The sequence below is a fragment of the Sminthopsis crassicaudata genome, chromosome 6 (assembly GCF_048593235.1).
Source record: "Sminthopsis crassicaudata isolate SCR6 chromosome 6, ASM4859323v1, whole genome shotgun sequence".
NCBI lineage: Eukaryota > Metazoa > Chordata > Mammalia > Dasyuromorphia > Dasyuridae > Sminthopsis > Sminthopsis crassicaudata.
The window spans coordinates 162,199,805-162,225,861 of NC_133622.1; the positions used below are offsets into that span (position 1 = coordinate 162,199,805).

A 26,057-nucleotide genomic window follows, 5' to 3' on the forward strand; every position below is an offset into this window, starting at 1 on the left:
AGAAGCAGCGTCAGGAACATTCTATGCTGGATGTTTCTATTTAGATAAGTAAAAAGCTTGCTTCAAATTTTAGTGGTTTAGTTTTGGGAGGAAAAAAAGCTTCCTTTTAGGAAAAATAGTTCGCTTGGACTGCTGTAGCAGGGACCCTTGTAGATGTCCCTAAATGAGGGGGCTGAGACTCAGAGAGGGCCCAGGAAAGTTGTGTCTGAATCACAGTCTGAGTCAGTCACCCCGAGTCCAGATTTAAGACTCCAGCCACCGCGGTAGGCTCTAACCAAGAAGAGATGCGTAGTAAGCAGGGGCAGCTGGATGGGCCTGGAGCTCTGTGACCCTGGTCACTTAACCTCTTGGCTTCGGGTCGCTCAGCTGTAGATTGGAGAGAACCTCCATCTTCTGAGGTCACAGTGCCTGACACATAGTAGGTGCTTTATAGATGCTTGTTCTTTTCTTCCAAGGAGCAAAAAGGATGGGAACTGGATCCATGATTTCAGTAATAACGCCCGGGAGGCAGCTAGGCTTGGACGGAGCATCAGCCTTGGCGTCAGGAGGGTCTCAGACCTTCCTCTGTCACTTTGGGCAAATCATTTAACTTCCAAATTAAAAAATTTAAAAAGAAGGGTGAAGACCCCCCCCCCTCCCAAGGGGACGGACGTCCTCTCCGCATCTTGAGCTGCATTTTGAGCGGCGGCTCCAGCGCACAGAGAAGTTAATTGAGTCTCTCAAAGTCACACAGCTGCAGGGCTCAGCCAGATCCCGGCTCCCGGCCGCCTCGCTCTCCATAATCCGCTATAGTATTTATGTAAGCGGACACCGCGAGAGCAAAGGCTAGCCTGCACCCGGGACTAACTTTTTCAGAAGCGATGGAGTTCGCACTTCCCCCCACCCCCCGTGGCTGCCCCGCCCCGCCCCTTCTTCCCCCACCCCCATGGCTCCGCCCCCACCCCGGTCCCTCCTCCGCCCGCCCGGCTTCTTCCTTGCGAGCCGGTAGCCCCCGCCAGCTGGGGGAAGCGGGACAGACTCGGCCATGAGCTGGGCCGCTGCGCGGGGCGCCGGGGCTGGAGCGCGCCCGGGCTGGAGGGAGCCCCGGGGGCTTGCGCTCTTCCTGGCGCTGCTGCTGCTGCTGCTGGGGACGGGAGGGACGGCCGGCCCCGCTAGCCCCGCCGCCGGGCCGGCTCCTCCCCGGTTTAACGTGAGCCTGGACCAGGCGGCCACCCAGCGCTGGCTGCCCGTGCTGCGGCACTTCGACCCCGGCTTCCTGCGGACAGCTTTAACCACCGTCATCGAGTCAGTGAGGGGCCGGTGGGGGGGCGGGGGCGGGCTGGGGGGACCCCTGTCTTCTCCCCGCGGGGCTGGGCCTGGCCAGGGAACCCCGGCTCTGCATCTTGGCAGTGCAGGGCAAGGGCAAAAGTGGTGAGGAGAGCGTCCGGCCTCTGGTTCCCGCGGCTGGCTGTGGTACCCTCAGTGAGAGCCCCCTCCTCTGTGAATGGGGGGCTTCTTGTCCCCCCGAGGTCTGCGCAACCCAGACTTTAGGGACCGCTCCAAACTGTGGAGCGCTTTCTCCTGCGCTCCTGCCCAGCGGGGTGTAGCCTCTCCCAGAAGGGCGGGAACACTCGAGCTATTTTTCCGACAAGCGGTGACAGGTAGAAGGGAGACGCTCCCTGACCCGCGCACCTGTACACAGTGTGGGAGGATGGCTCCAGTCCCCCGAGAGGAGAAAGTGCGCTCTCACAGTCTGGCGGCCTTCTCTCGGGGAGAAGGGTGCGGTCTGAGCCGCACTCAGAAGGGGTCTGACCCCGTCCTGAGACTCCCAGAAGTCATGGCCCGGCGGCCCCCAGGGAGACGCGAGCCTCCGGAGAGCGCGGCGCTGCCCAGGCCCTGTCAGAAGGGGAATGTCGCTTGTCTCTTTCAGGGAAGTCGTCCCTAGCTGGGTGCATGAGGTGCTCACGCCCGTGGCCGCCGAGATGGACAGGTTCCTGCCGCAGCCCTTCGAGGGCGAGATCCGGGGCATGTGCGACGCCCTGGGCTTGGACGTGGGGGACGGCATCCTCGTCAACCTCGCCTACGAGTTCAGCGCGTGAGTGTCCGGCCCTCGGAAGTTTACGTTTTCAGTTTGATCCCTTTCTAGACGTGGGAACTGAGGTAGACAGGCGGAGGGACACGGCTGAGAAGTGTCGGAACCCAGAACTTTAACCCGCCTAGGTGAGAGGAGAGGGACGGAGACGGAATGTTTACAGTATTGTATCAGGAGTTAGATCCCTATCAGGAATAGTAACTAGTTGTGCAGAATCTATTTCAGCGCAACAAACAAATATGAAATGCCTGGGTGCAGAGCAAGGCACCGGTCCCTGGAAAGGGAAGGGAACAAGCATTTATATATAGGGACCAGACCCCGAGTGAGAGAGAATTGATCCTGTTATTCCCATTTTACAGATGAGGAAACTGAGGCCGACAGAGGTTGGCTGATTTACCCACTCACACGGAGTGTCTGAGGCTATCCTTGACTTCAAGGCTTCCTGATTCCAGAGGCCCAGTGGAGAGAGGCAGGAGCCTCAGATCTGGCCTTGGGTGAGCCTGGGCACGTTGGCTTTACCCTGTTTGCCTCAGTTTCCTTGTCTGTAAAATGAGCTGGAGAAGGAAACGGCAAATCGACCCAGCACCTTTTCCAGAAAAATTTAACATTATAGTATATGGAAATCATATAAGCTTGGCAAAAAATGTAATCTTTTTCCAAAAGGCCTGAACAGTTATAAATAGGATTTGTGGTCGGGGCTTATATCACATTTTTCAATTTTGAAGAAGCAAGAGATGGTTTGCTTATGAAAAACTACTTTAGAAAACTTGAAGAGGTTATTTTTCCTTCCTCATTTTTTGCTTTCTTATTTGCTCATGTTGGGATTTCCCTCTCCTATCTTTGACTTTATTTTCAGATTCTGTACCAGCATCATCGCCCAAGATGTCAGTGGCAACATTTACCATGGTCGGAACTTGGATTATGCATTTGGAAGTTTTTTGAAAAAGTTGACAATCGATGTGCAGTACCTAAAGAATGGGCAGGTACAGTGGGAGTCTGGAATGAATAGATACTATCCACAGTAAGAGGAGCAATGCTCAAATATGCTTTAAGTATAGAACTTAGAAGTTAATGGATCAGGGGTTCTCAAACTACAGCCAGGGCCAGATGCCTCCCCTGAGGACCAGCAGCCGGGTTCCGGCAAATGGGCTGAGGGGCAGAGAGTGTGAGTTTTTGTTTTTACCATAGTCCAGCCCCCCCCAACAATCTGAGTGAACTGGCCCCTATTTAAAAAGTTTGAGGACCACTGGTAGATGATAGTATTGCAGAAAGTCATCTTTTACCTCCTCAATCAGATCAATTGATTAAGATGAAGCAGTAATTTTCTTACAAGCCTAATTGACTAGTAGCCCTCTTACCAGTCTTGTTGATTAAAAAAAAAAAAAAAATCCAATAGAAAAAAAGAAGACTTTTGTTTTTCAGTCTTCTCATGTTAAAATGTCAATACTTTTGTAAACGAATTTTTTTTAAAATCCAAATAACATATTTGGTGCTGAGAGCAAAGCAAAATCAATCAACAAACTTTTATTAAGTGCCTACTTTATGCTGGGGACATGCTTGTCACTGTGGACACAATTACAAAGAATGAAATAATTTTTTTCTAACTATGAATCTACATTCTGACAGAGAATATGCTGACAAACAAACAACCTATATCTATAGAATAAGGATAATAAGGAAATAGAGTCAGGAAGACTTATCTTCCTAAATTCAAATCTGGCTTCAGACACTTATTAGCTGTGTGACCCTGAACAGGTCGCTTGACCCTGTTTGCCTCAGTTTCTTCATCTGTAAAATGAACTGGATAAGTATAACAAATGAAAAGTCTAACAAATATCACTCCTGAATAATTAACAATTTATTAATTATGACTAGCACATAATAGATCAATGTCAATGGTTTTTTCTTTTAAACCAAAGGTGCCCTCAGGAGAACATTGAATGCTTAAAAAGCCTTAGGGAAAATCAGCTCTGTTGGTCAGAAATCAGTAAGGAGGTGGACATAAATGAGGAAGTAGGCCAAAAGTCTTTAACTCCCTTTGCTGAGAAAGTGACCTAATCATGAGACTCAGCCACCTCTAGCAATCTGGAGAATTTACCCAGATTACTCTGGCTGGGTAATCATAAATTCTAATGGAAGATTTCAAGTACAGGGACTTATTTTCTGAGGGCAAAATCTTACCTAGACTGGATCCTATTTATAAGGTCTTCTAGTTGGCTAAGATCTCAGCCAAGATTGAAAAACATGTGCCCAGAGGATCGGAGCAATCTCATTCATCAGCAATGTTCTTCAGGTAAGCTGAATGACCTACAGGGGCTAGATTCTGAAGGAAGAAATATTAAGGGAAAATCTTAATCCTACTTCAATAAATTGATTATTAATATGAGAGAAATAATCATTTCTCTCTTTAGGAAATAGCAAATCTTGCCAGTATTTTTGGCAAGAAAACCCCAAATGAGGTCATGAAGAGTTGGACACAACTGAGATAATATCTGTAAAGTGCTTTGCAAACCTTAAAGCTTTATGTAAATTTTGCCATTCTAGTTCTGAAATTTGTGATCTAGTGATAAGGCTGAGCCAAAAAACACTCCAGTCAAAAAGTATGGATTTTAATTTTTGGCCCACCATTTATTAGCCATTTGATCTTGGATTATTCCTATTATCTCTGTTCACTATAGTGTCCTAATCAACAAAATGAGGGTATATCATCTACTCTTCCTCATGGGGTTCTTATGAGAGATATAATATATGTACATGGACTTTTAAAACTTTTGTGCTCTGCAAATATGGGATTGCCGTTGTGCTTTTCTGTTATATCTACTACATTTATTGAACATTTATTAATCACCTGCTATGTCTAGTTTACAATGTGGAACTTCCTTCTCTCAAAACTTATTTTCCTAAATTATGTTAAAATTATATAATACTATGACAGATAAGAATTTGGTATTGACTTTATTCCAAGGTCCTATACACACACACATGAAAACTCAATGCAACTTCAGGAACATCTCTAATGAGTAGTTGGGTACATCTCTAATATGTATAGTTGGGTACTTGGTATGATCCATCTATCAGAAAGTTTTTCAGTTAATTAGGAATAATAAGTCAACATTAACATTACACTTAAAGGTTTGCAAAGCACTTTTACCCATACTATATTGTTTCTTCTTTTTTGTTGTTTTTTTGTTTAGTTATTTTAATTGTGTCCAACTCTTTGTGACCCTTTTTTGGGTTTTCTTAGCAAAAATACTGGAACGGTTTACATTCCTTTGTCCAGCTCACTTTACAGAAACTGAGGCAAACATAATTAAGTGATTTGCCTACGGCTACACAGCTAGTAAATATTTGAGGCAGGATTTGAACTTAGGAACATGAATCTGCAGGCCTGGTGCTCTATCCACTGAAGTATCACCTAGCTCCCCATTTGTTCCTTACAGCAATCCTATGAGATAGATATTATATTCAATTTTCAAATGAGCCAACTGAGGCTTAGAGGAGCCGTATATTTCCCTCTATCACATAACATATAAGTGTCTGACTGTGTTGGGATTTGAATTGAGGTCTTCTTGATTCCAAGCTGAGAGCTCTATCCACTATTCTATGTTGTTAATGGTAGGTTAGGTGATCCCTATTTTACTGTTGGAAATCGGAAGGTAGAACTTTTTTCTAAGAACATTTAGAGAGTTAGGGAGATCCATTAGTAGAATCTAGACTTCTTGACTTCTAATATAGTATACTAAATTAATAAACTTTCTGCTTTCTGAGTTGTTAGTAAAGTGGACTCATTTTATATCCCCAAGGAACCCTTCCTATTATTCCTTATTTGTTCCTCACAGTGAGAATGTGAGAGAAGAGCAATTGGTATTATTCCTAAATCATTGCTGAGGAAAATGAAGACAAACAAAGTTAAGGCATTTATGGGTACTACTCTCTGAAATGATGTGCTTGAGGTAAACCTAGATTTGAATCTCAAATTTCCTGTTGATTTTGGTCATTTCCCTTCCTCTGGTTCTCCTTTTCCTTATCTCTGAAAAGTAAGATTGTATGATGTCTGTGATCCCCTTGTGATCTCAAATCACATAATTATTTATTATAATTCATTTTATATTTATATGTAATATATAATTTATTATAATATTTTTGGGCTAAGGTAAAAGGATGTCATTTACTTTCAAATTGGTACCATTTTGGTATCTTTTTTAACACATGGATAAGAGTGAAATAAATAATGAATAAGAAATCATGTTGCCACACCTAACTTTCAGCACTGTTTAAGTCAGGCTGATAGATGGAAGTTTGTAAATGGTGACAGCTATCACCTCTCCCCTAGAAGCTATGGTAGAATTATATTTTATTTTTTAGCTAAAATTCACAAAGATACTGAGTAGGGGAGAGGAAGGAAACACTTAGTAAATCTGTTATAGGATTTGAGGTAAGAATTGTAGGATAATTTCTTGTTTCCTTTGATTTCAGATTGCGTACACAGGAACTACATTCGTTGGTTATGTAGGTTTATGGACTGGACAAAGTCCACAGAAGTTTACAATTTCTGGTGATGAACGAGGTGAGCAGATAAACCTTCACACATCTTACTAGGCTATTGACCATTTTCCCTACAGCTTTAGCACTCTAAATAGTTAATCTTGGAAGTTAAACATGGCCAGACAATTAATGTTTGAATGGGACACTTCTTGGAAATACCATGTGCTAGAGGCACAAAACTGAGAGGCAGCAAAGCAGAATGGGTAGAGATGTGGCCTCAGGTTTAAGTCTCTGCCCTCTGAAATATTGTGTGACCACGGACAGTTTACTTAATCTGTCTTTTAGCACCTCAGGTAACTTCTAAGACAAGGTCCTTAACCATTTCTGTGTCTTTGGCACTTTGGCATCTGGTAAAAACTTTTGTCAAAGTAATATTTTTTTAAGTACATGAAATAAAATAGCATTTCAAAGGAAACCAATTATATTGAAATAGTTAAAATATATATATATATATATTTTAAAATTCATGCTTTTTAGATTTAGAAATTGTTCTAACAATTATATTCTGAATGATAGTTGCTAATGTGTGTTGTCGAAGTCTTCTTGTTACTGAGAATTCCCTACCCCCATGAATTCATAGATTTGGCCTCGTCTTATTACAAATTCTACTCAAATACCACAGGAAGAAACTCCGTTTCCTAAGCCTGATGGACTTTCCCTTAAGATTAAGTTTAGCTTTTAACCCACTTTTGTTGGGGGAGGAGCTGAGAATTTTTTTTGGTTGCATTGGTTATACAACTTTTGAAAGAAGTGAAATCAAAGTTTCTAGTCTAGTAAGTTCTATATTTTATTTTATTTTTTACATATTTATTTGTAGTGGGTGATTAGTTTGGAGCCTATTTAGGGACAGACCTATGAGGTTGTCCATGGAGCTGAGCTAGGATCCCCTGTCTAGTTCTGGGGATACCTTTACCCTTGTTCAGTGCTGAAGGATTTTCTCTATTAGATGATTTACCAACCCCTTTTTATTCCCCATAGCCATTTACTTTGGGATGATATAGCCCTGATTGGTATCTTGGTCCTACTGATGGTAAAAGTGTCAGAGGATTTGTCATTGAGCCAGGAAGAGCTGCTTATTCAGTAGATATTAAAAGGAGAGATAGTTTTGTTATTGCCTTCTCTCTATGTGTCTCTGTCTCTGTCTCTCTCTATCCCTTCTTCCATTCCTCATTCTCTTTGTCTCTCTGTCTCTATCCCTTCTTCCCTCCCCTCATTCTCTTTGTCTCTGTCTCTCTCTGTCCCTTCTTCCCTCCCTCATTCTCTTTGTCTCTCTGTCTCTATCCCTTCTTCCCTCCCCTCATTCTCTTTGTCTCTATCTCTCTCTGTCCCTTCTTCCCTCCCTCATTCTCTTTGTCTCTGTCTCTCTCTGTCCCTTCTTCCCTCCCTCATTCTCTTTGTCTCTGTCTCTCTCTGTCCCTTCTTCCCTCCCTCATTCTCTTTGTCTCTGTCTCTCTCTGTCCCTTCTTCCCTCCCTCATTCTCTTGTCTCTCTGATTCTCTGTCTCTTTTCTCCTCCTTTCCTCTTTCTGTGTCTCTGTGTTTCTTTATTGAGTATATCTAAACTCCTTTGGGTCTAGATTTCCACTGAAAGGAAAGGAAGTCTTAGTCTGCTTCCCCTGACCTTCTTGGCAGTATTGGCAATCTGTCATATGTACACTGCCATGTGATCTTTCCTAACTACACTCTGGGGTGTAGTTTATTCAAACTTAAACTTATTTAGGGAAACTATGTATTCTTAGAACTTCCACTTACTTATTTTAGGTTTCAATTCCCTCTTAATTCTTCTTGTCCCAGCCCTTGATTTTGTCTATAGCATAACTTTAAAGACAAAACCCATTCCTCAGTCTTAGCATTATCTACTCATAAAAAATGTTATTCTTCCTTAGAATAACATTTTTTGCCATCTTTTTTTCCTAGTCTTTTACCTTCCCTTTCTATTTCTTATATGTGTCCCTTTTCTTATTTCACTGATGAGCTCCCTACATAGCTCTTTAAGATAGCCTTGCTTTCCCCTCCTTCTCTTTTCTCCTACATTAGAATTAATGGCAATTGTTAGTAACATTTACTCTTGAGAACCTCTCACGCTTCCTGTGTCTCAACTCATAGGATTGATCATACTCACCTTTGGTTTGAATTTTTCAAAACTGAATCCTTTCCAAGATGTGATACATTTGCATTTCAGACTATGTCTAGTATTCCTCTCCTTATCTGTTGTGAATATATAGATGGTATGGTATCTCCCCAAATTCTTAGCATTGATTTTTTTAAATTAATAATTTCTTTTTGTTTAAAATACTTAAACTTTGTTCTATTCTTTAGTCCAAGCATTTTAAAATCATGTTTAAGTCACAAATTTGGAACTGGAAGGATCTTTGAAGCTATTTCTTCAATTTCCTCATTTTACAGTTGAGTAAACTGAGGCCCAGATAATAAGATGACTTACTCAGGTTCACACAGGTAGTAAATAGCAGAGCTGGGATTTGAATCCAGGTTCTCTGACTTTAGAATTTTCTCTGAGGCTATCATAGTTATTCTTAAAAAAACAACTCTCTGCCTTTTTGTCCAGGGGAACTAGAAAGGTATGATGGACAAAAGCTATTCTCAGAGTTAGGAAGACTTGGATTCAAGTAATGCTTCTGATATACATGACCCAGGACAAGTCACTTAATTTCTAATACATTCTAAGAAACTCTAAGCAGATGCAGACTTTTTGATAGAAATTTCCTCAATGGAATTCCCAGTATCCCTCTATCTTCATTTCTCCTACAAAAAACAACAACCCCCAAAACAATGTGCAGTTTGAAGTGGATTGTGCTTATGAAAAAGTAAATTGTATTTGTCTAGTAGATCTATAAAGAGATTGTTTATATCCTGGTTACTAGAATACACAGACCTAACTAATGCTCAAAAACTAGATGTTACCCAACATTTAACCGACTGAGACTCCTCCTTCCTCTGATCACATTCCTTCTGCCAAGTTTTCTAACTGTGTATATTCCGGAAATAAAATAGAAGTTAACTAGATTTGGGGACTTTTAGAAGAATGTTATTTGAGCAGCAAATGTGGATTGTCTATTATTTATTTTTATCAATTATATTTTGTAGTGATCAATAAACTTTGCTCCTGCCCTGATATTCTTTCCCCAATTTTATAGATAAAGGTTTTTGGTGGGAGAATGCAGTGGCAGCTCTTCTCAGAAAAAACTCTCCTGTGAGCTGGCTTCTTAGGAATGTAAGTATGTTTGCTGTTGAGCTTCTCCATGTAACTGTCTTCTGTCCGGCTATTCATAATCTGATTTTCCATACCTCATATGAATGTTATTAAGATAAGGAAGCTATATTATTTAACAAGTATCTAAACAGTTACTTTGAAAACTTTAAGGCTGGCATTTTCAACAAGATCCTGATGGTAGTAAGTATATGACCCATACAAAATATCATGAACATTTTTGATTGTTTGCAATTTAAAACTTGTGAATCAAATTCATATAGATACTGGTAAACAATGATATTTTTTACTCTTTACATATTAAATAAAAATATTTTATTTAATTGTAAATAGCATTTGTTTCTGTTTTGTCCAGAAATTTTCCCAGACTGATTCTTTTATTAAGGTACACAACATCTTTTGCCTCAATTCTTATCTAATCTTTAATTACTAAATGGCTGTTTTCTCAGACAAACTGAGACTTGGGAAAGACCTTAATTTAAAAATTCCAAGGTCTCCTACTACATCCTGAGCCATTGCAAGTTGTCCTGAGCTAGGTCTTGCCACTGAATTTGAGAACTCTAGAGGAAAGGGTGAGGTTGATGACTTTACACAACCCAACTCCCTTGAGTCCAATTCACTTGAAAATTAAGATTTCATTCTCCTGATGTCATTGGTTCTCTTTATGAACGAAGAACAAACAACATGTCTTTTTCATCAAGATATCATCAAGAACTGATTTCTTCTTCAAATCTCTCTTCTGGACTCAATGAACCAATTTTTAAAGGTCACTAGGAGGCGTGGTCTATCCCTTTGGCTCTTTACTCCCTATCTGCTTCTTTCATGAATTTTCCTTGTACCTCTTAAGGATGACTTCATGTAATTGCATGTTTATAATATAAAACCTATTGTTTTATTCCTTTTCTGTGAATGTCTGGCAAGACCAAATTTCGTATCATTAAGTTTGTAATAAAAAACAAATAAACCAAATATTGTTCTATTTTGCAAACATTTCTGTCACCTGTTTGTGCAAAATTGATGGTTTTCATTTATCTTTTTTTGCTTAGACCCTGGAAGAAGCTGAGAACTTTGAAGCTGCTGTGATCAAACTGGCCAAAACACCCATTGTTGCAGATGTTTATTATATTGTGGGAGGCGTGTCTCCCAAGGAGGGAGTGGTCATCACAAGAAATAGACAAAGTCCAGCAGATATCTGGCCTCTGGATCCCACAAATGGAGAGTAAGTAGAATTAGGCATTTCCTCTATCTGCTGACACCTGATATCTGTGAATCAGTCAAATTCATAGGGAGTACAGATAAACATATTTTTACCTTTAAATATCAAATATAAATATTTTATTTAATATTTATGTGAAATTTTGATTAAAAAAAATTATGTTTCTACAAGGCAAACATAGGACTATTTTCTCAGGATCTGCTTTTATGTCTTTTGTTGTAGGTGGTTTCGAGTTGAGACAAATTACGATCACTGGAAACCAGTTCCCGAGTGGGATGACCGAAGGTACATACATATCTTCAGTGATTGGGACTGAGGTTCTTTTTCTCTATTAAAAAGGATGAGCCTCTCATCCAGCAGCTTGGAAAGCCAGAGAAAATGAGAAACCTGTCTTCCCAGGAATTTGTTTGGCTTTTTTTGATGATGCTATGGTTATATTAAGAATGATATTGAAAAGGTAGCCTCAGGAGCAGCCATTTCATTAAAGGAATGTCTAGCCTTGCTGAGAAACGCAATAGGGAGATTAGTTGGTGGAAGTACAACTCAATAAGTAGGTAAGATTAGTTATTTCATGTCAACTTGGAAGTGAAATCTGTAAGTCCTCTTCCTCAAAAAATTCTCCTTTCTGCTGAATTTCCCCATTTCTGTCAGAGATATCACCATCTCTTTAACCTCCCAGGTTCATAACTTGAGCATTATATTCTATTTCCATCTCTCTTACCCCACAGAGCCAATCTGTTGCCAAATCTTACTATTTGACCTATAAAATATCTCTTGGATTTGACCCCTTCTCTCTACTCCCATAGCTGCCACCTTAGTTCAGGTCTTCCCCGTCTCTTTCTTGGTTATTGTGGGATCTCTACATGGATCTCCCAGCTTCAGGTCCCTTCCTATTTCAGTCTTTCCCTCCATACAGCTGTTAAAGTCATTCTTCTTAACTGCAAAACCAGCTGTTACATTCTATAATTTAATAAACTCCATTGGTTCCCTGTTGTTTCAGACGTCATCCTATCTTCCCAGCATCATTATACAGTACTCCCCTTCCCATACGCTACATCTAGGGCTCAGCCTTTTTTTTTTTTAATGTATTACGGACCCCTTTAGCAATTTGGTGAAACTTATGGACTCCTCAGAATAATGTTGTTAAATGTATAAACTAAAAAAAACCTAAGATAACAAAGATACCAATTATACTGAAATAAAGATATAATTTTTTATTTGGCTCAGATTTACAGATTTCCTCCTCTCTTCTCCCCCAACAGTAAACTCGACCTGTGGATCCTATGGATCAAAAGACCTATGGCGACTCTGTGGTCTAGTCAAACTGATCTCCTCTCTGTTTCTCATACCTAATTCTCCATTCCTGTTTCTGTGCCTTTCAGCCAGCCATCCTCCATGGCTGGAATGCTTTTCCTCACTTCCATGTCATAGGATCCTTATCTTTCTTTGAGGGCCATCTCCTAAACAAGAGACCTTTTCTGTAATCTCTACTTTTAGTGCTCTCCCTAAATATCTTGTATTACTTTGTAGTTTTTCAATATATATTTATTCAATATATACATATATACATATATGTTGTTTCCAGTGATAGAATATGCTCTCCTTGAGAGCAGAGACTATGCCATTTTTTCTTTGTGTCTCCAACTCTAGCCATGTCCCTAGCACAGAGTAGAGGAGGTACTTTATAGTAACTGCTTTATAGTAGAATACTCCAGGAAACTGAACTTAGTCTTGTGTTATTTAACATTTTCATTGATGATTTAAATAAAGGTACAGATGGCATGTTTAGCAACTTTGTAGATGATACAGATTGGAGAGATTTCAAATATCCTTGCTGACAAGATCAAGATCCTGGAGTCAAAAAAATTTTTTTTGATGCACAAAACATTGAATTGACTCTAAATGGGTAAAATTGAATAGACATTAAAATGCAAAGTCATACATTTGGGTCCAAAAATCAGTTCCTTAAGTATATTCATGATTCACACTAATTGAAACCCAGCTGTAGAAAGCAGGAGGAATGGAAAAGAGATGTTAGTGGATTGCATGCTCAGTATTAGTTTACATTACTGTTGTAGCAGCAGGAAAAGGTAATACAATTCTGGGTGGTATTTAGAAAGGAAAAATTGCCAGGATTAAAGAGGTGAGAGACCTCTGTTATAGTCTGCCCTCATCAGACTACTTCTGAAATACTGTGTTCAGTTCTCTAAGTGCCAGACTTTAAGAACATGGATAAACTAAAGAGTATCCAGAATAAAGTAATTAGGATAGGTTTCCCATTTATCCAGAGCCATCTCTAGTCATCTTGATCTACATTTTGCCACTGGACCCAGAATACTTCTGGAAGGGAAAATGAGGGAGGTAACCTTGCACAGCCCTCTCTCACTTAAATCCAATTCACTAACATGTCCTGGTATCACCTCCATGATGTCATGGTCCTCTTTGAGAATGAAGGACAAACAACAGATATAGTGGGCATTCTATTTTAGATTTTATTAAATTCTCTTGTATGTCCTTTTCCACTATAAATTTTGTAATTTTGTGATTTGTTGTATCTCAAATGTACATCAGAGGGTCTGTAAATTAACATTCAATGATTTCCTTCACAGAACCCCTGCTATCAAGGCCCTTAATTCAACTGGACAGGGAAATATCAACTTGGACACACTTTTTAAGGTACTTTAAGATAGTTTTTGTTTGAAATTTTTGTATACATTATTCAGAAATATATTTATATAATAAAATAGTGCATCAGGATGAAAAGATTTGTTGTAGCAAATTATATTTGGTTATCAGAGACTGAAAAAAATTTTGTTGGAATGTTACTTACCTGAAGCATTTTTACTTTTTATTTTTAATGAAGGGGGTTGATAATTTCTGGACTTGTTTAGATGAAAGAATTCACTTCTCCTCCATGTCTAATTACTGTCATGTCAATCCTCTTCTTGTCCTACTTATATTTTAGTTTTGTTTCAAAGGATTTGTGTATAATAGGATTTTTTTTAATTTTAAATGCAGGTTTTGTCAGTGATTCCAGTTCTGAACAAGTAAGTACCTTTAATGTCATTCATTAAGAATGTCTGTTTTTTAATTTAATATTTTGTTTTCCTCCAAATTATATGTAAAAACCATTTTTAAGATTTTTATAAAATTTTGAGTTTTTCAGATTCCCTCCTTCATTGAGAAGGCAAACAATTTCATAATAGATTACACATGTGCAGTTATGGAAAACATTTCCATATTAGTCATGTTGTGAAAACAAAACAATAAAAACCCAAGAAAAATAAAGTTTATAAAAAGTTTGCTTTGATCTGCATTCAGGTTCCATTAGTTCTTTCTCTGAAAATGGATAAAATTTTCTTCATAAATCCTTCAGAATTAGCTTGGTTCATCTAGGGGAGGGGGTGGAGGGAAGGAGGGGAAAAATTCGGAACAAAAGGGAGTACAAGGGATAATGTTGTAAATAATTACCTATGTATATGTACTGTCAAAAATGTTATAATTATAAAATTAATTTAAAAAATGACAACTTAAGAAAAAAAAAAAAAAAAGCTAACCAGGCCCAGGAAAAGAGACAAGACTTTGAAGGAGAAAATAAAGGATCCTGGCTGCAAAAAAAAAAAAAAAGAATTAGCTTGGCTCATTGTACTGATGAGATGTGAGGCTTGAGGGTAAGAGATTCCCTCTGGTTGATGTTGCAGGGTCTTTGGGAAAGAATTCTCAAACCCAAAGTCTGTGTGGCAAAAGAGAATTTATTTTCAGTAAGAAGAAAGCTTTCTTAGTGGGCAGGGTCCTGTTTAGGAATTTGGCAAAGATTCCGGGTTCAGAGTCGCCTTTTATTAGCTTTTTGAGATTTGAGGCTTTTCTGATCTTTGGATGAATCTGAGAGACTGATTTTCAATTCAATTTAAAACAAAATTGAATGAGATTACTTAATTGGGAGTTTGAGCCACTCAGTGAAGGATGTGGACTATGACCCAGGCCGAGATTTCCAACTGAATGAGATTACTTATCTTGGGAACAGTGTGGTGCCTCCCAGGCTCTGGGAGAGTTTGAGACTCAGGAATTCCCCCTAAAGGGGGATGCAGTTTCAGGGCTTAGAGAGGATATAATTTACATCATTCCCCCCCCCCTCAAGCAGTCCCCCAAATTCATTTGGGGTAACAAGACAAAGATCTCATCTTCTGTAGTTGCTTCAGGCTGACAGGGGGTATATAGCTGGCCCTGCCTAGTGGGATCCGGACTGAAAAGGGGGGATGAGTGACTTTTGGCTACAGCAGCAGCCTCTGGTGCTGAATGTCAAAATCAGGTCTCAGGTGATTTCAGGTTGACCAAGGGTTTGGAATTTCATCACTCAGAATCTGGAAGAAACAACTCTCACAAGTATATTAAAAATATACTAAAAGGACTAAATATGAGTAAAAGAGAAAGAGTAAACACAAGTATAGTTAATATGGAGGCTACTAGGGACGGAAACCAAGGACCAAAAACCTACCCAGAGGAAGGCTGGGGGAAGATGAGGCTATCATGAATGCCTCTCATCCTAACAGCTTTCCTAGCATAGATACCAAAGAATGTTTTTCCCAAATTCTTGCTTTTGTTTCCTCAACGGAGTGTAGGGGCAATGGACATAACATGTGCCCTTCAGTGAGTGTGATCTCTCCCAGGAAATACCCTAGAGCCTTACAAGGGAAGGATTTTTCCCAGTTAATACAGGTGTTAACAAAGCTGTTTGAAGACCCTGCAAAGGGCACATGTGCAGGTCGTTTTCAGAATTTATTTTCCTGGGAGCTATAAGAGGAGGAGTCAGGAGTCGGGGGAATTAAAGTTGCCATGGTCAGGGATAAACAATCCAACAATCTTGAATGCCTCCATTATCCATGGAGTTCCCTAGCTGAAAGGCTAAGAAGGAATTAACTGCTGGTGGGGGCCATAGAATGACATCAAGAAAAGCCAGGAGAAAATGCCAGGAGCAAAGTTCTCATCCTTGGAGTGAGAAAAAGTAAGGAAGGAGATTATAGTGAGAGAAAGGGGAACACAGACAATTTCACCCTTCTTTTCTTTCTGAAATACCTGAGAAGTAAAAGCTGGACGATTTGTCGCTCTGCAAGGAGTTAGGCAGGCTTAGGCGAGGTATGCTTTCTTTTAGCAAGCACATTGCTACCTTCTTAGTCTTCTCAGTCCTGCAGGAAAAAGCTTCTATCCAGTTAGTCGAGGTGTCAACAAAGATCAAAAAGCAACTTGAGACTAATCTCCCTTGGGTATGTGCCCATTCTCTGAACAGGCTTCAGGAGAGGGGGAGGTTTAAGAGCTAAAAGTTGGCTTAAGAGTGTTTGTTCTGGTGGGCTTTAAGAGGGGGTATAAGAATCAGGGAGTGGGATCAAAGCCAGGAGTGAATCTTCTTTCTGGTGTCCTTTACAAAACGTGACTGAAACCTCTCTGGATTTGTGGACAGTTTGTAATAGCAGTAGGATTTCTCCTATATATTTAATAGGAAAGTTCTTTGCTGTCAAAAGTTCCCTTTCTTTCCATATAGCCCTGTGAGATACAAAATATGAAAAGCATATTGGAGTTCTTATAACTGTTCACTCTCATTCCCTTCCCCAGTTCCAAAGCTCTGGTTAGGGCAATGAGTTCAGCTTTCTGGGCAGAAGTCCCAGGGGCAATGACTTAGCTTCCAGGGTGCCATTGAGGGTCACCACAGAATAACCTGCCTTTCTCTCCCCATTTTCAAGAAAGCTCCACCCATCTGTAAAGCATTCACCATCTGGGTTGTCTAGGGGAAATTCCCTAATGTCAGGTCAGCTGGAGTAAACAGAATTTAAAGCTTCCTCACAATTATGAATAATGTCTCCTGACTGAGTGTTATCAGGGAGCAGAGTGGCAGGATTAAGAGTGGGACACACCGGGAGCGTCAGGTCGGGTGCCTTGCTCTGAACCTGGTGGGGGTTAGAACCTTCAGTGGCTGTCCCAAAGTTAGTTTTGAGCTTCTTCAGAGCCACGGCTCTGTGGCAGGAGGGCCATCCTGAGTCCAGCTTCTTTGAGAAATAGGTGCTGGTGGTGGGATCGCCCAGGGTGTGGTTCTGCCTGTTGGGCTGCAAATAAAGATAAAACTGCAGTTAAAGAGCTCCAAATCTTTTAACTCTCTAGCTAAAAGTTTGTACTTAAGAAATTTCTCATTCCTGACTAGGGCTGGATGGGAGAAATCTATTTTCTCCCAGGTTTCAGAGAGAAGCTTTGAAAGCAGCACAGAAAGACCATCTGGAAGTCTGAGAAGAGAAAATTGGGTCCTCAATTTCACCATTAAACCATGCCCCAATAAGGGAGCAGGACAGAAGGGAATCATAAGAAACCAGTGTTTAAATGACAGGTCACCAAGCTGGCCAGGCAGAGGAGAGGTCTCAAGGAAGTTCTTAAGTCTCCCCTGCAATCCCCACTCTATGGAGAGAGGGGTAAGAGAGACCACAGTGACAGAGTGAGAAGGAAGAAGTCCCCATAGCAAAGAAATTCAGTGGTCCTACTGGCCACATCCGGGAACAGCCAGGGTTCCGCTGTTGTGGGGGAGTGAGGGAGAGCTTGACCAAGCCCCAAACTTCTGCCACAGGACAAGGAATTGGGGGGCCAGCTTGTCCCCTGTAGGCAGTCTCTCCTCCTGCTCAAACTAAGGACAAGGACTGGGGAGTCTCCTCAGACAGCTTCCATGACACCTAAAGCACCAACCTCTGTGGTTCCTGGAAATGTCAGCGGCCAAGACACTGGTGGTTCTGTGTTCTCTCTCCTCTGCTGGAGTTTGATCCCAGTCATTAAAGACTCCAAGAGCTGTTTCTAGCAGCTGAGAGGGAGAAATTTGAGGATTCAAAACTGACTTCTGCAGCTTCCTCCGAATATCTGGGGCAGATCGTTTAATATTAACATCTCCCCAGGACAGATCAAGGAGGGTGTTGGCCTTAGACCCCTCAAAAAGCAAGGTGGGGTCCTCAGAGTAATGGCCAGGTTTTTCCTTAGTCTGGGAGGGATATGACATTGAAAGACACCTCTGCTCTGAGTGTCCCTAACAGTCTGCTGCTTCTCCCAGGGGGCAGAGGTTAAAATTAGTGTCCTGAGAAGGAGAAAAAGGAATCCCACTCCATGTATCTGAGGGATTGAGGAATAGGGACTGCGAAGTCTCAGGATCTGATTCAGGTGAGGGGGAGAGAGTTAAAAATATGTTGTAGGACTTAAGGTCCTGTTCTGGAAGGGGTTCAGAAGCCTCCTGATAAGGACTGCATAGGGGTGCAGAGGAGGGCTCTGGTGTTCCTAGAGGAAGGAGGGAGTTTGATTTCCCTCTAGCAAATTTAAGCAGCATCCTGCAGTGCTGTTTTAATTTAAGCTTTTTAGTTTTGAGATCTTTCAAGCTGAATTTGTCTCTGTTTTTTAAGAGACTTTTTAAGGGAAAATCTTTAGGGATCAAGGTAATTATGTCCCATTTTGCCACAAGCCTTAGATTCCCAGATTCTATAGCGCCTCTTCCTTCATTTAGGCATTCCTAGAGATGAAGAGAGAGATGACAAAACGCTCCCTGATTAAGGGGATTTTTGGGCAGAAAACACGGGAATTTCCCTTTCAGGGGAATTCTGAGAGAATTCTGCTGGAGTGTGGAGCTCCAACAACCCAGATTTTCCCTGGGAATTTTTGGATGTCCTAGCTATAAGAATATACAATAAGAAAAGGGTTGACCATGGCCAGGTTCTTGGGGATCCTCGTACTGGGCCACCAAATTGAGAGTAAGAGATCTCCTTTGGTCGATGTCACAGTTTTTTTAGGAAAGAATTCACAAACCTGAAGTCTCTGGCAAAAGAGGATTTATTTTCAGTAAGAAGACAGCTTTCTTAGTGGGCAGGGTCCTGTTTAGGAATTTGGCAAAGATTCGGGCTTCAGAGTCGCCTTTTATTAGCCTTTTGAGGTTGAGGCTTTTCTGATCTTTGGATGAATCTGAGAGACTGATTTTCAACTCAAATTCATAATTGAATGAGATTACTTAACTGGGAGTTTGAGCCACTCAATAGAGGATGTTGACTTATGCCTAAGATTTCTAATTGAATGAGATTACTCATCTTGGGAAGGGTGTTGCCCCTCCTAGGGTCTGGGATTGTTTGAGACTCAGGATCTCCCCCAAAGGGAGATGCAGTTTCAAGGTTCCCCCCCAAAGTTAAAGGGGACATTAGTACTATTGAGAATAGCTAAGTCAAGAAATGTTTTTACCTATGTTGGGAGGAAAGATTTCATGCTTATTTTAGGGAACAAGAGAAATCTTTAGAAAAAAAAGTGGTGGTGTGTCATGAATTATAGTTATTTGTTATCAATCACAGAATATGACTTTGCACTTGTCTTTATTTTCTTCCCTATTATTCATTTCTTAACCCTTTCCCATCTGACTTCTGCACTTAATTATGACATTGAAGAAGACAAATGAGAAGCGTGGTAAACTAAGGCAGAGATGGGTCAGCTGGGTCTTTGTGGTTGTCAGTTTCTCTATCTCTCCTCCTCTTCTTCCCTCCAAAGTACCAAGGCCAGATTTGTTATCCAATGAATTCACTTACTCAATGCTGTGATAAAACAAAATCTTTATTGATTAGGAAAGGGACACTGAGGGGGCAATTAGCCTCCAGGGAGAAAGGCCAAATTGCCAGGATAGGGAAGCCGCCGACTAGGTGGGCAAAAGACAGAGAAAAGCTAGTGTGAGGAATAGAATTTTGGAAGTTCATTTTATACACGAAAAGAATCATAAAACAGAGTTTGTATTTGCAAAAGATTTTTCTGCTTCCTTCAAATATAGGGAAGTGTGTATAAGAAAGAAAATCCTGAAGAGACTTGTAAATCCTTTGAACTTTGTATGAGACAGGAATTTCTCTTAAGGATGTTAAATTCTATTAATCATTTGTGTCTCAGGTTATCTCCTTTGACCTCTTCTAACCAGCATTCTCTGTTAATCATTTGCGTCTTGGGCTATCTCTTTTGACCTCTTCAACATGACTCCATCTTGCCTTCTCTAGTATTATCAAGGATCTCTTAATTGGTAAATCCAATGTCATTTTCTCAGTCTCCATCCTTTGTGAGCTCTTTGCAGCATTTTACATTACTGATCATTCATTCTTCTTGGATATCTTTTTTTTTTCCATCTTTTTTAATAATGCCCTCTCCTGTTCTCCTACCTCTGGCCATTCTTTCTCAGTTTTTTTGTTTTTTTGTTTGCTTTTGCTGGGTAATCATCCATACTCCATTCCTAAGTGTGAAAATCTTCCCTAATTCTATCTTGCATCCTTTTCCTCTCTTCATTCTTTTAGGGATCTCATCAGCTTCCATAAGCTATATCATTAATTTCATTTTTGCTATAAAGGTGACTCATAGCCTTGATCTTTCTCTCTCACTCCAGTAGCATATGACCAACTGCCTCATGGCCAATGCCTTCCTGGCCATGGATGGCATCAGAAACACATGTTTGAAAAGATTTACTCATTGTCTTAAACAAACTTATCACTCTTCCTATTTCTGTTGAGAGTATCACCTACACACCTTCAAAATCTTCCCCCCATATCTAATCAGTTGCCAAATCCTGTCAATTGTAGCCTCACAAATTCTATCTTTGGTCCATTCTCCTTCTTCATGCATTCACAAACCTATTCAGGCCCTCATTGCTTCTCACCTGTACCACATTAATAGTAACCTAATTGTCTTCTAGCTTTTCCTCTCTCTCTTCTTTCATTCATCTTTTATATAACGGCTAAAATAAATTTTTAAAGCACAGATTTGATCATGTCACTTCCCTACTCAAGAAGCTTCAATGACTCCCAATTGCCTCTATGATGAAATTAATTAAACTCATTAAGCATTTTATTAAATGCCTGATATATACTGTACTAGCTGGTGGGTATACAAAAAATAACAAGGAAACAAGTCTTAAAGAAAGTTAATTTCCTGGAATGATTTCTTTAATTGGAATGCTATTTTCCTCTTAGACTTTCCAACATCCTTCTAGGTTTGGCTCAGTTGCTCTTCCTCTTCCATGTTGTCTTTCCTAAAATTATTTTTTTATTCACTCTGCGTATAATTTGAACTTGTTTTTGTACATTTAATCATTTCCACTCTCATTTGGTATAATGATAACGTAAGCACTTGAGAACAGTAATCTGCTGCATTTTTGTCTTTGTATCACCAGCTTGGTGATACATGCATAGTTACATGTAGTAGATACTTAATAAATATTTGTTGAATTGCATTACTACTATTGAACATCTGACGTTTTATCCTTATCTCCTTGGTTTCTTTCTATTGTCTGTTCACCATCATGGATGATTTTTCTTACCTAAATCATGCTGTGTCCTACTAAGTCCATTTGTCTTCTTTTGTCCTGGATCTTCTTGCCACAACATATAAATCTTGATTTTTAACTCCAGGAGATTTTCCTTAAGCACATTTCCCTCTAGGCTGATAAAGATTTAATGGTTGATTTAAAGCACAGCCTCCAATGAAATTTATTTCCCAAACCATGTCTTAAGTTTTCTTCATACTCTTTCTTCCTGGAATATTGCTCCCTTCTTCCAATGATTGGAATTCTGTCCATCCTTCAAGATCCACTCCAAATTCCTGTCTTCCACAAAGACTTTTCTCATTTAGCAAATTAGATGCAGGTGAGGGGCTGCTCCCAGAAGGCAAGGATCTCCCTCTTTTTGAGGGAGGGTCTTCTCTTGCTTTTCTATTCTGCCCCCCAACATGTCAAATAGTATCTTGCAGTTAGTATTTACTGAAAAATCTATAGCATGAATTAATGTCAAGTTAGATTGTTAGCATTGAACAACACACTGGTTTTTCTTTCAAATAAACCTTTAAGAAATGGAGTAATTTTGTGCCTCTTCTAGGTCCTCCTGCCTCCAGTTACCTTTTATATAGATACATTATGCTTCTAATAGAGTATCTGCTTCTTGAAGACACTTGACACTTAGTAGGCATTCATTGAATGCTTATTGGTTGATTTCTATTCTTTATTTTTGGAAGAAAACACAGGTTTTAAATTCACTAATCATTTTGGGGTGAGAAATTATCAACCAAGTATTTCTCAGTTTTATAAATGAAACATCCAAGAAAGACTGGATTTAAGTGTCTTCTTTCCAGAACAGTCATTGCAAGAACCACAGCTGTAACTCACTCAGACTTTTCAGAAAAATATCCCCCCTATAATTGTGGTTTCTGGATAGTTAATAATAATGCTAGCATATTGCCAATAAAATGGGTTAATGACATTCTCGAATATCAAAGACAAATCAGGGTGGAGAGCCCACAGTTTATATATCCTTGGGAGAGTGAGTGTTTCTGCGGGTGGCAACCAACTCTGATTAATTAATGATTAATGAGAGAATGAATATTACAATGAGAAGTGGACCTATCTTAATGAGGGATTAGCGGAGCAACATTTCCTTCTAAATTGCCCAATCTTGGGCAATCTAATCCCTCTGGCCCTGAAGATTTTTTCTTTGGAAGTTCATTGTTCAGTTTCTTTTTCTAAAATGGGGTAATTTATATTTTTTAAAATATTCATGCATTTCATCCAGATTGTCAGATTTATTGGCATACAACTGGGCAAAATGGCTCCTAATTGTTGTTTTAATTTCCTTTTCATTCGTGGTGAATTCACTCTTTTCATTTTTGATCTGGGTAATTTGTTTTCTTCTTTTTTTAAAGTCAAATTAAACAAAGGTCTATCTATTTTAAATTTTTAAATAAAACCAGCTTTTGTTTTTATTTATTAGTCTAATGGTTTTCTTACTTTCAATTTTTATTAATCTCTCCTTTGGTTTTTAAAATTGTTAATTTGTATTTAATTGGTGGTTTTTAATTTGTTGTTTTTTTAGCTTTTTCAGTTTATGTCCAATTCTTGATCTATTCTTTATCTTATTTATTTATTTGTTTGTTTGTTTATTTATTTTGATGAGGCAATTGGGGTTAAGTGACTTCCCCAGGATCACACAGCTAGGGAAGTGTTAAGTGTCTGAGGGCACATTTGAACTCAGGTCCCCCTGACTTCAGGGCTGGTGTTCTATCCACTGTGCCAACTAGATGCCCCCTTTCTCTATTTTATTGATGTAATTTAGATGCATTTAGAGATATAAAATTTCCCTTAAGAATTGTGTATAACTATAATAGGAATATACAGATAAAAATAATGTTATGTGATAAACATTAATATCACAACCAGTCCTTGAACCCAAGCCTTCTCATTCCAAATTTGGTGGTTAGTATCATGAGCATGTGCAAAAATAGGTGGAACCAACCAGTTAACCCCTTCAGCATCATTGAATGTTTGAATGTGCAAAGGATACGGAGAGATGCCTTGTGTGCTAATGTTAGCTCTTTCTCTAGGGACTTTGGCCCCGAATTTGAAGTATTCATGTTACATATAGCTAGTCTGGTCTCTCACCCAGAAGACCTTTATGTGATCATGGTTGCCTTATTTCTTTGCTTTTATATTCATCAGGAATGATGATAGACATGAACAGTCCTTTCTCTCTTTTTTCTTTCAGTTTAACAATTTATACAACAGTAATGAGTGCTGCAAAGCCAGACAAATACATGACTCAGATCAGAAATTGAAGGCAAAAAATGTAAGTAAAAACAGAAGAGAAAACCGCAGAGATAAGTGCCCACTATTTCACTGGCTGAGATTTCTCTTTGACATGAGATGACATGAAAATGTTATTCTCCCACTAGACTGTAAATTCCCTGGGAGCAGAACTAATGAGTGAACTAGTTGTCTTTGTATCTTTCTCGGCAAATCTCTGCTCATTATAGGCACTCAATATTTGTAAAATTGGATTGAAAAAGTTTTTAAACTATAATAATAGATATGGACACCTCACTTATGTATGTAACTGGAGAAGGAATGGTAAACCACTTCACTATCTTTGCCAAGAAAACCTGAAATAAAATCACAAAGAGTTGGACATGACTGAAATGATTGAACCACAACAGTGAGGATGGATTTGAATTCAGGTCTTCCTCATTCCATCCCAGCTACTTACTGCACTACTTTTGTTTACTTTGGATAATGGCATTAAAACTAGCTTCCGTGTTTATATTATTGGCTTGGGGAAAAATTTGTTCAGTCACTGACTCACTGTGAATTCAGGGATAAGGCATTAACTTTCAGTGTTTGGGTTTTTCCAGTTAAGAATCAGAATTTCTCAGCTTTGATGTGTTTCCACCCAAGAGAAGTGGTGACAGTTTCTGAGAGTCTATGTTGAGTTTCTGGGACTACCCAAGAACTTTATAGATCTTGGGTGGGGCTGGTCACAGAGATGTTATGATATTCCTGAGCTAGTAGTAATAGCATCTCTTTAATTTACAGAACTGTCACCAAAAGTTTGGTTTTCCCTGTGCTTATGGCATAAAGATATTGTGTCTATAAGCATAGCATATTCCTGAATTTTAAATTACTAGCTCTTTGGGCATTATTGAGATACAAAATGTGTGCTAATTGATGTGCTTAAATGATGGTAAATTAAGGGAAGCCTCCATATCCCAAGTGTTTTTTAAAATTTGATTTGCTTTGAATCCTTGATACTTTGAAAGATGAGTTTTTAAAAATCCATTTACTTTTCTCTTCTAACAGGTGAAAAGAAAAGCTGCATTTTCCTAGCATTGCGATGAGAAAATTAAACCAAAAAAACACAAGTGAATGTATTGTAATCTGATATGGAGACATCTGTGCTCTATTGTATCCAAAGGGGACCCTATAAAACCAGGGTTGATAAAGAGGATGATGATAGCTGCTGCCCAAAGGGGTTAAAATGATTTTCAGAATTTTCCCTGATTTTATTTATCCCAATTTGAAGATCCTAAGAAGACAGGTTGTGGATGCTATGGGCGGATTCCACTTCTCCATGCTCTAGGCTATTCTCCTGTAAAGTCAACTGAAGAAGATGAAATTTTTTTGCCTTTTTTTTTTTTTTTTTTTTTGCACTGATACAATTGTGGTTAAGTGACTTGCTCAGGGTCACACAGCTAGAAAGTGTTAAGTGATCTCTGTCTGAGGTCACATTTGAACTCAGATCCTCCTGACTTCAGGGCCAGCTGTCTATCCACTGCTACAAGATGTTTGGGAAAGAAATAGAATTATAATAGATACAAATATTGAGCCTGTATGATGCCTTATATTTTGGATAATGAAAGCATGATTTTTTATTATATTTTTCTATTTAATTGTTATTTCTGATGTTTTATGTAAGTTCTGTTTAAAATTTCTCCTGACTCAAATCAGTTTAAAAAAAAAAACTAACCTATTTTCTTATTTCTTTTAAATAGTAAGGTACTACCCCAGCCATCACTATGATTATGTCAATTGCTGGGCTGGGCAACAAATTGATAAATCATTTTGAACAATTGAATAAAAGTTTTATAAAGATTTTGTGTCTTTTAACTTTGTTTTTATCTGTCAGAAAGCTATGGTTTTCACGCACTGCCTCCAAAGAATATTTTAGTGATGGAAAAAGCCCATTTATGAATCCAAGAAAGAAGTGATTTCTGGATGCTATTAATTTGCAGAATGAGTTTTTAAAAAGAATGGGTTCCAGAATATTTCACACGGTAGGAGAAAAGCTACCAGCATCTCTGCCATATAGGCTGGGTTAGTTTCCCCCTACAAATCTGGGAAAGTAGTTCAAGGAGCTAAGGCTTGAGTTTCCTGGTCAGAAGAAGGTGGTACCTTTCAGACTTAGTGGATGTTTACTATATCCATCTCAGCCAATGTGTCTTGTTGACTGGAAGTTTTTGTATGGTGATGGTTGTATCATTGTTATTCAGGTCTATGTTCTTAAAGAAGATCCTTTTCATGCTCTCATTAAGTCAACATTTTTTTTCCTGTAAAATATAAGGAAATTTGGTATACCCTATATCAAATTGCTTACCATTAAAAAATATTTTAATAGTTTTTATTTACCAGATATATGCATAGGTAATTTTACAACA

General features: G+C 39.4%; 1 protein-coding gene across 3 annotated transcripts; it reads left to right on the forward strand.

Annotated features, from left to right (window-relative positions):
• The first annotated feature begins 962 nt into the window (after positions 1 to 962).
• On the forward strand, positions 963 to 25,494 carry NAAA (N-acylethanolamine acid amidase). Of its 3 annotated transcripts, XM_074274616.1 has the most exons (11): positions 966 to 1,284; positions 1,910 to 2,074; positions 2,928 to 3,054; positions 6,548 to 6,638; positions 9,771 to 9,847; positions 10,891 to 11,063; positions 11,283 to 11,345; positions 13,670 to 13,736; positions 14,079 to 14,107; positions 23,615 to 23,695; positions 24,703 to 25,494. In XM_074274616.1, the coding sequence occupies exons 1-10, from the start codon at positions 1,025 to 1,027 to the stop codon at positions 23,682 to 23,684; spliced, it is 1,122 nt and encodes a 373-aa protein (XP_074130717.1). In that variant the 5' UTR covers positions 966 to 1,024; the 3' UTR covers positions 23,685 to 23,695; positions 24,703 to 25,494. The 3 variants fall into 3 exon arrangements, 2 of the variants coding, with proteins under 2 accessions (XP_074130716.1, XP_074130717.1); XR_012483397.1 differs by lacking the exon at positions 14,079 to 14,107 and having other exon boundaries at positions 963 to 1,284; positions 13,670 to 13,768; XM_074274615.1 differs by lacking the exon at positions 14,079 to 14,107 and having other exon boundaries at positions 963 to 1,284; positions 23,591 to 23,695.
• The last annotated feature ends 563 nt before the right edge of the window (positions 25,495 to 26,057 follow it).

Coding starts and splice junctions, on each gene's coding strand:
- NAAA (XM_074274615.1), top strand. CDS start 1,025: ATGAGCTGGGCCGCTGCGCGGGGCGCCGGGGCTGGAGCGCGCCCGGGC. Junction 2,075..2,927: donor CTCGCCTACGAGTTCAGCGC/GTGAGTGTCCGG, acceptor CTTTATTTTCAG/ATTCTGTACCAGCATCATCG. Junction 23,696..24,702: donor AGAAATTGAAGGCAAAAAAT/GTAAGTAAAAAC, acceptor CTCTTCTAACAG/GTGAAAAGAAAAGCTGCATT.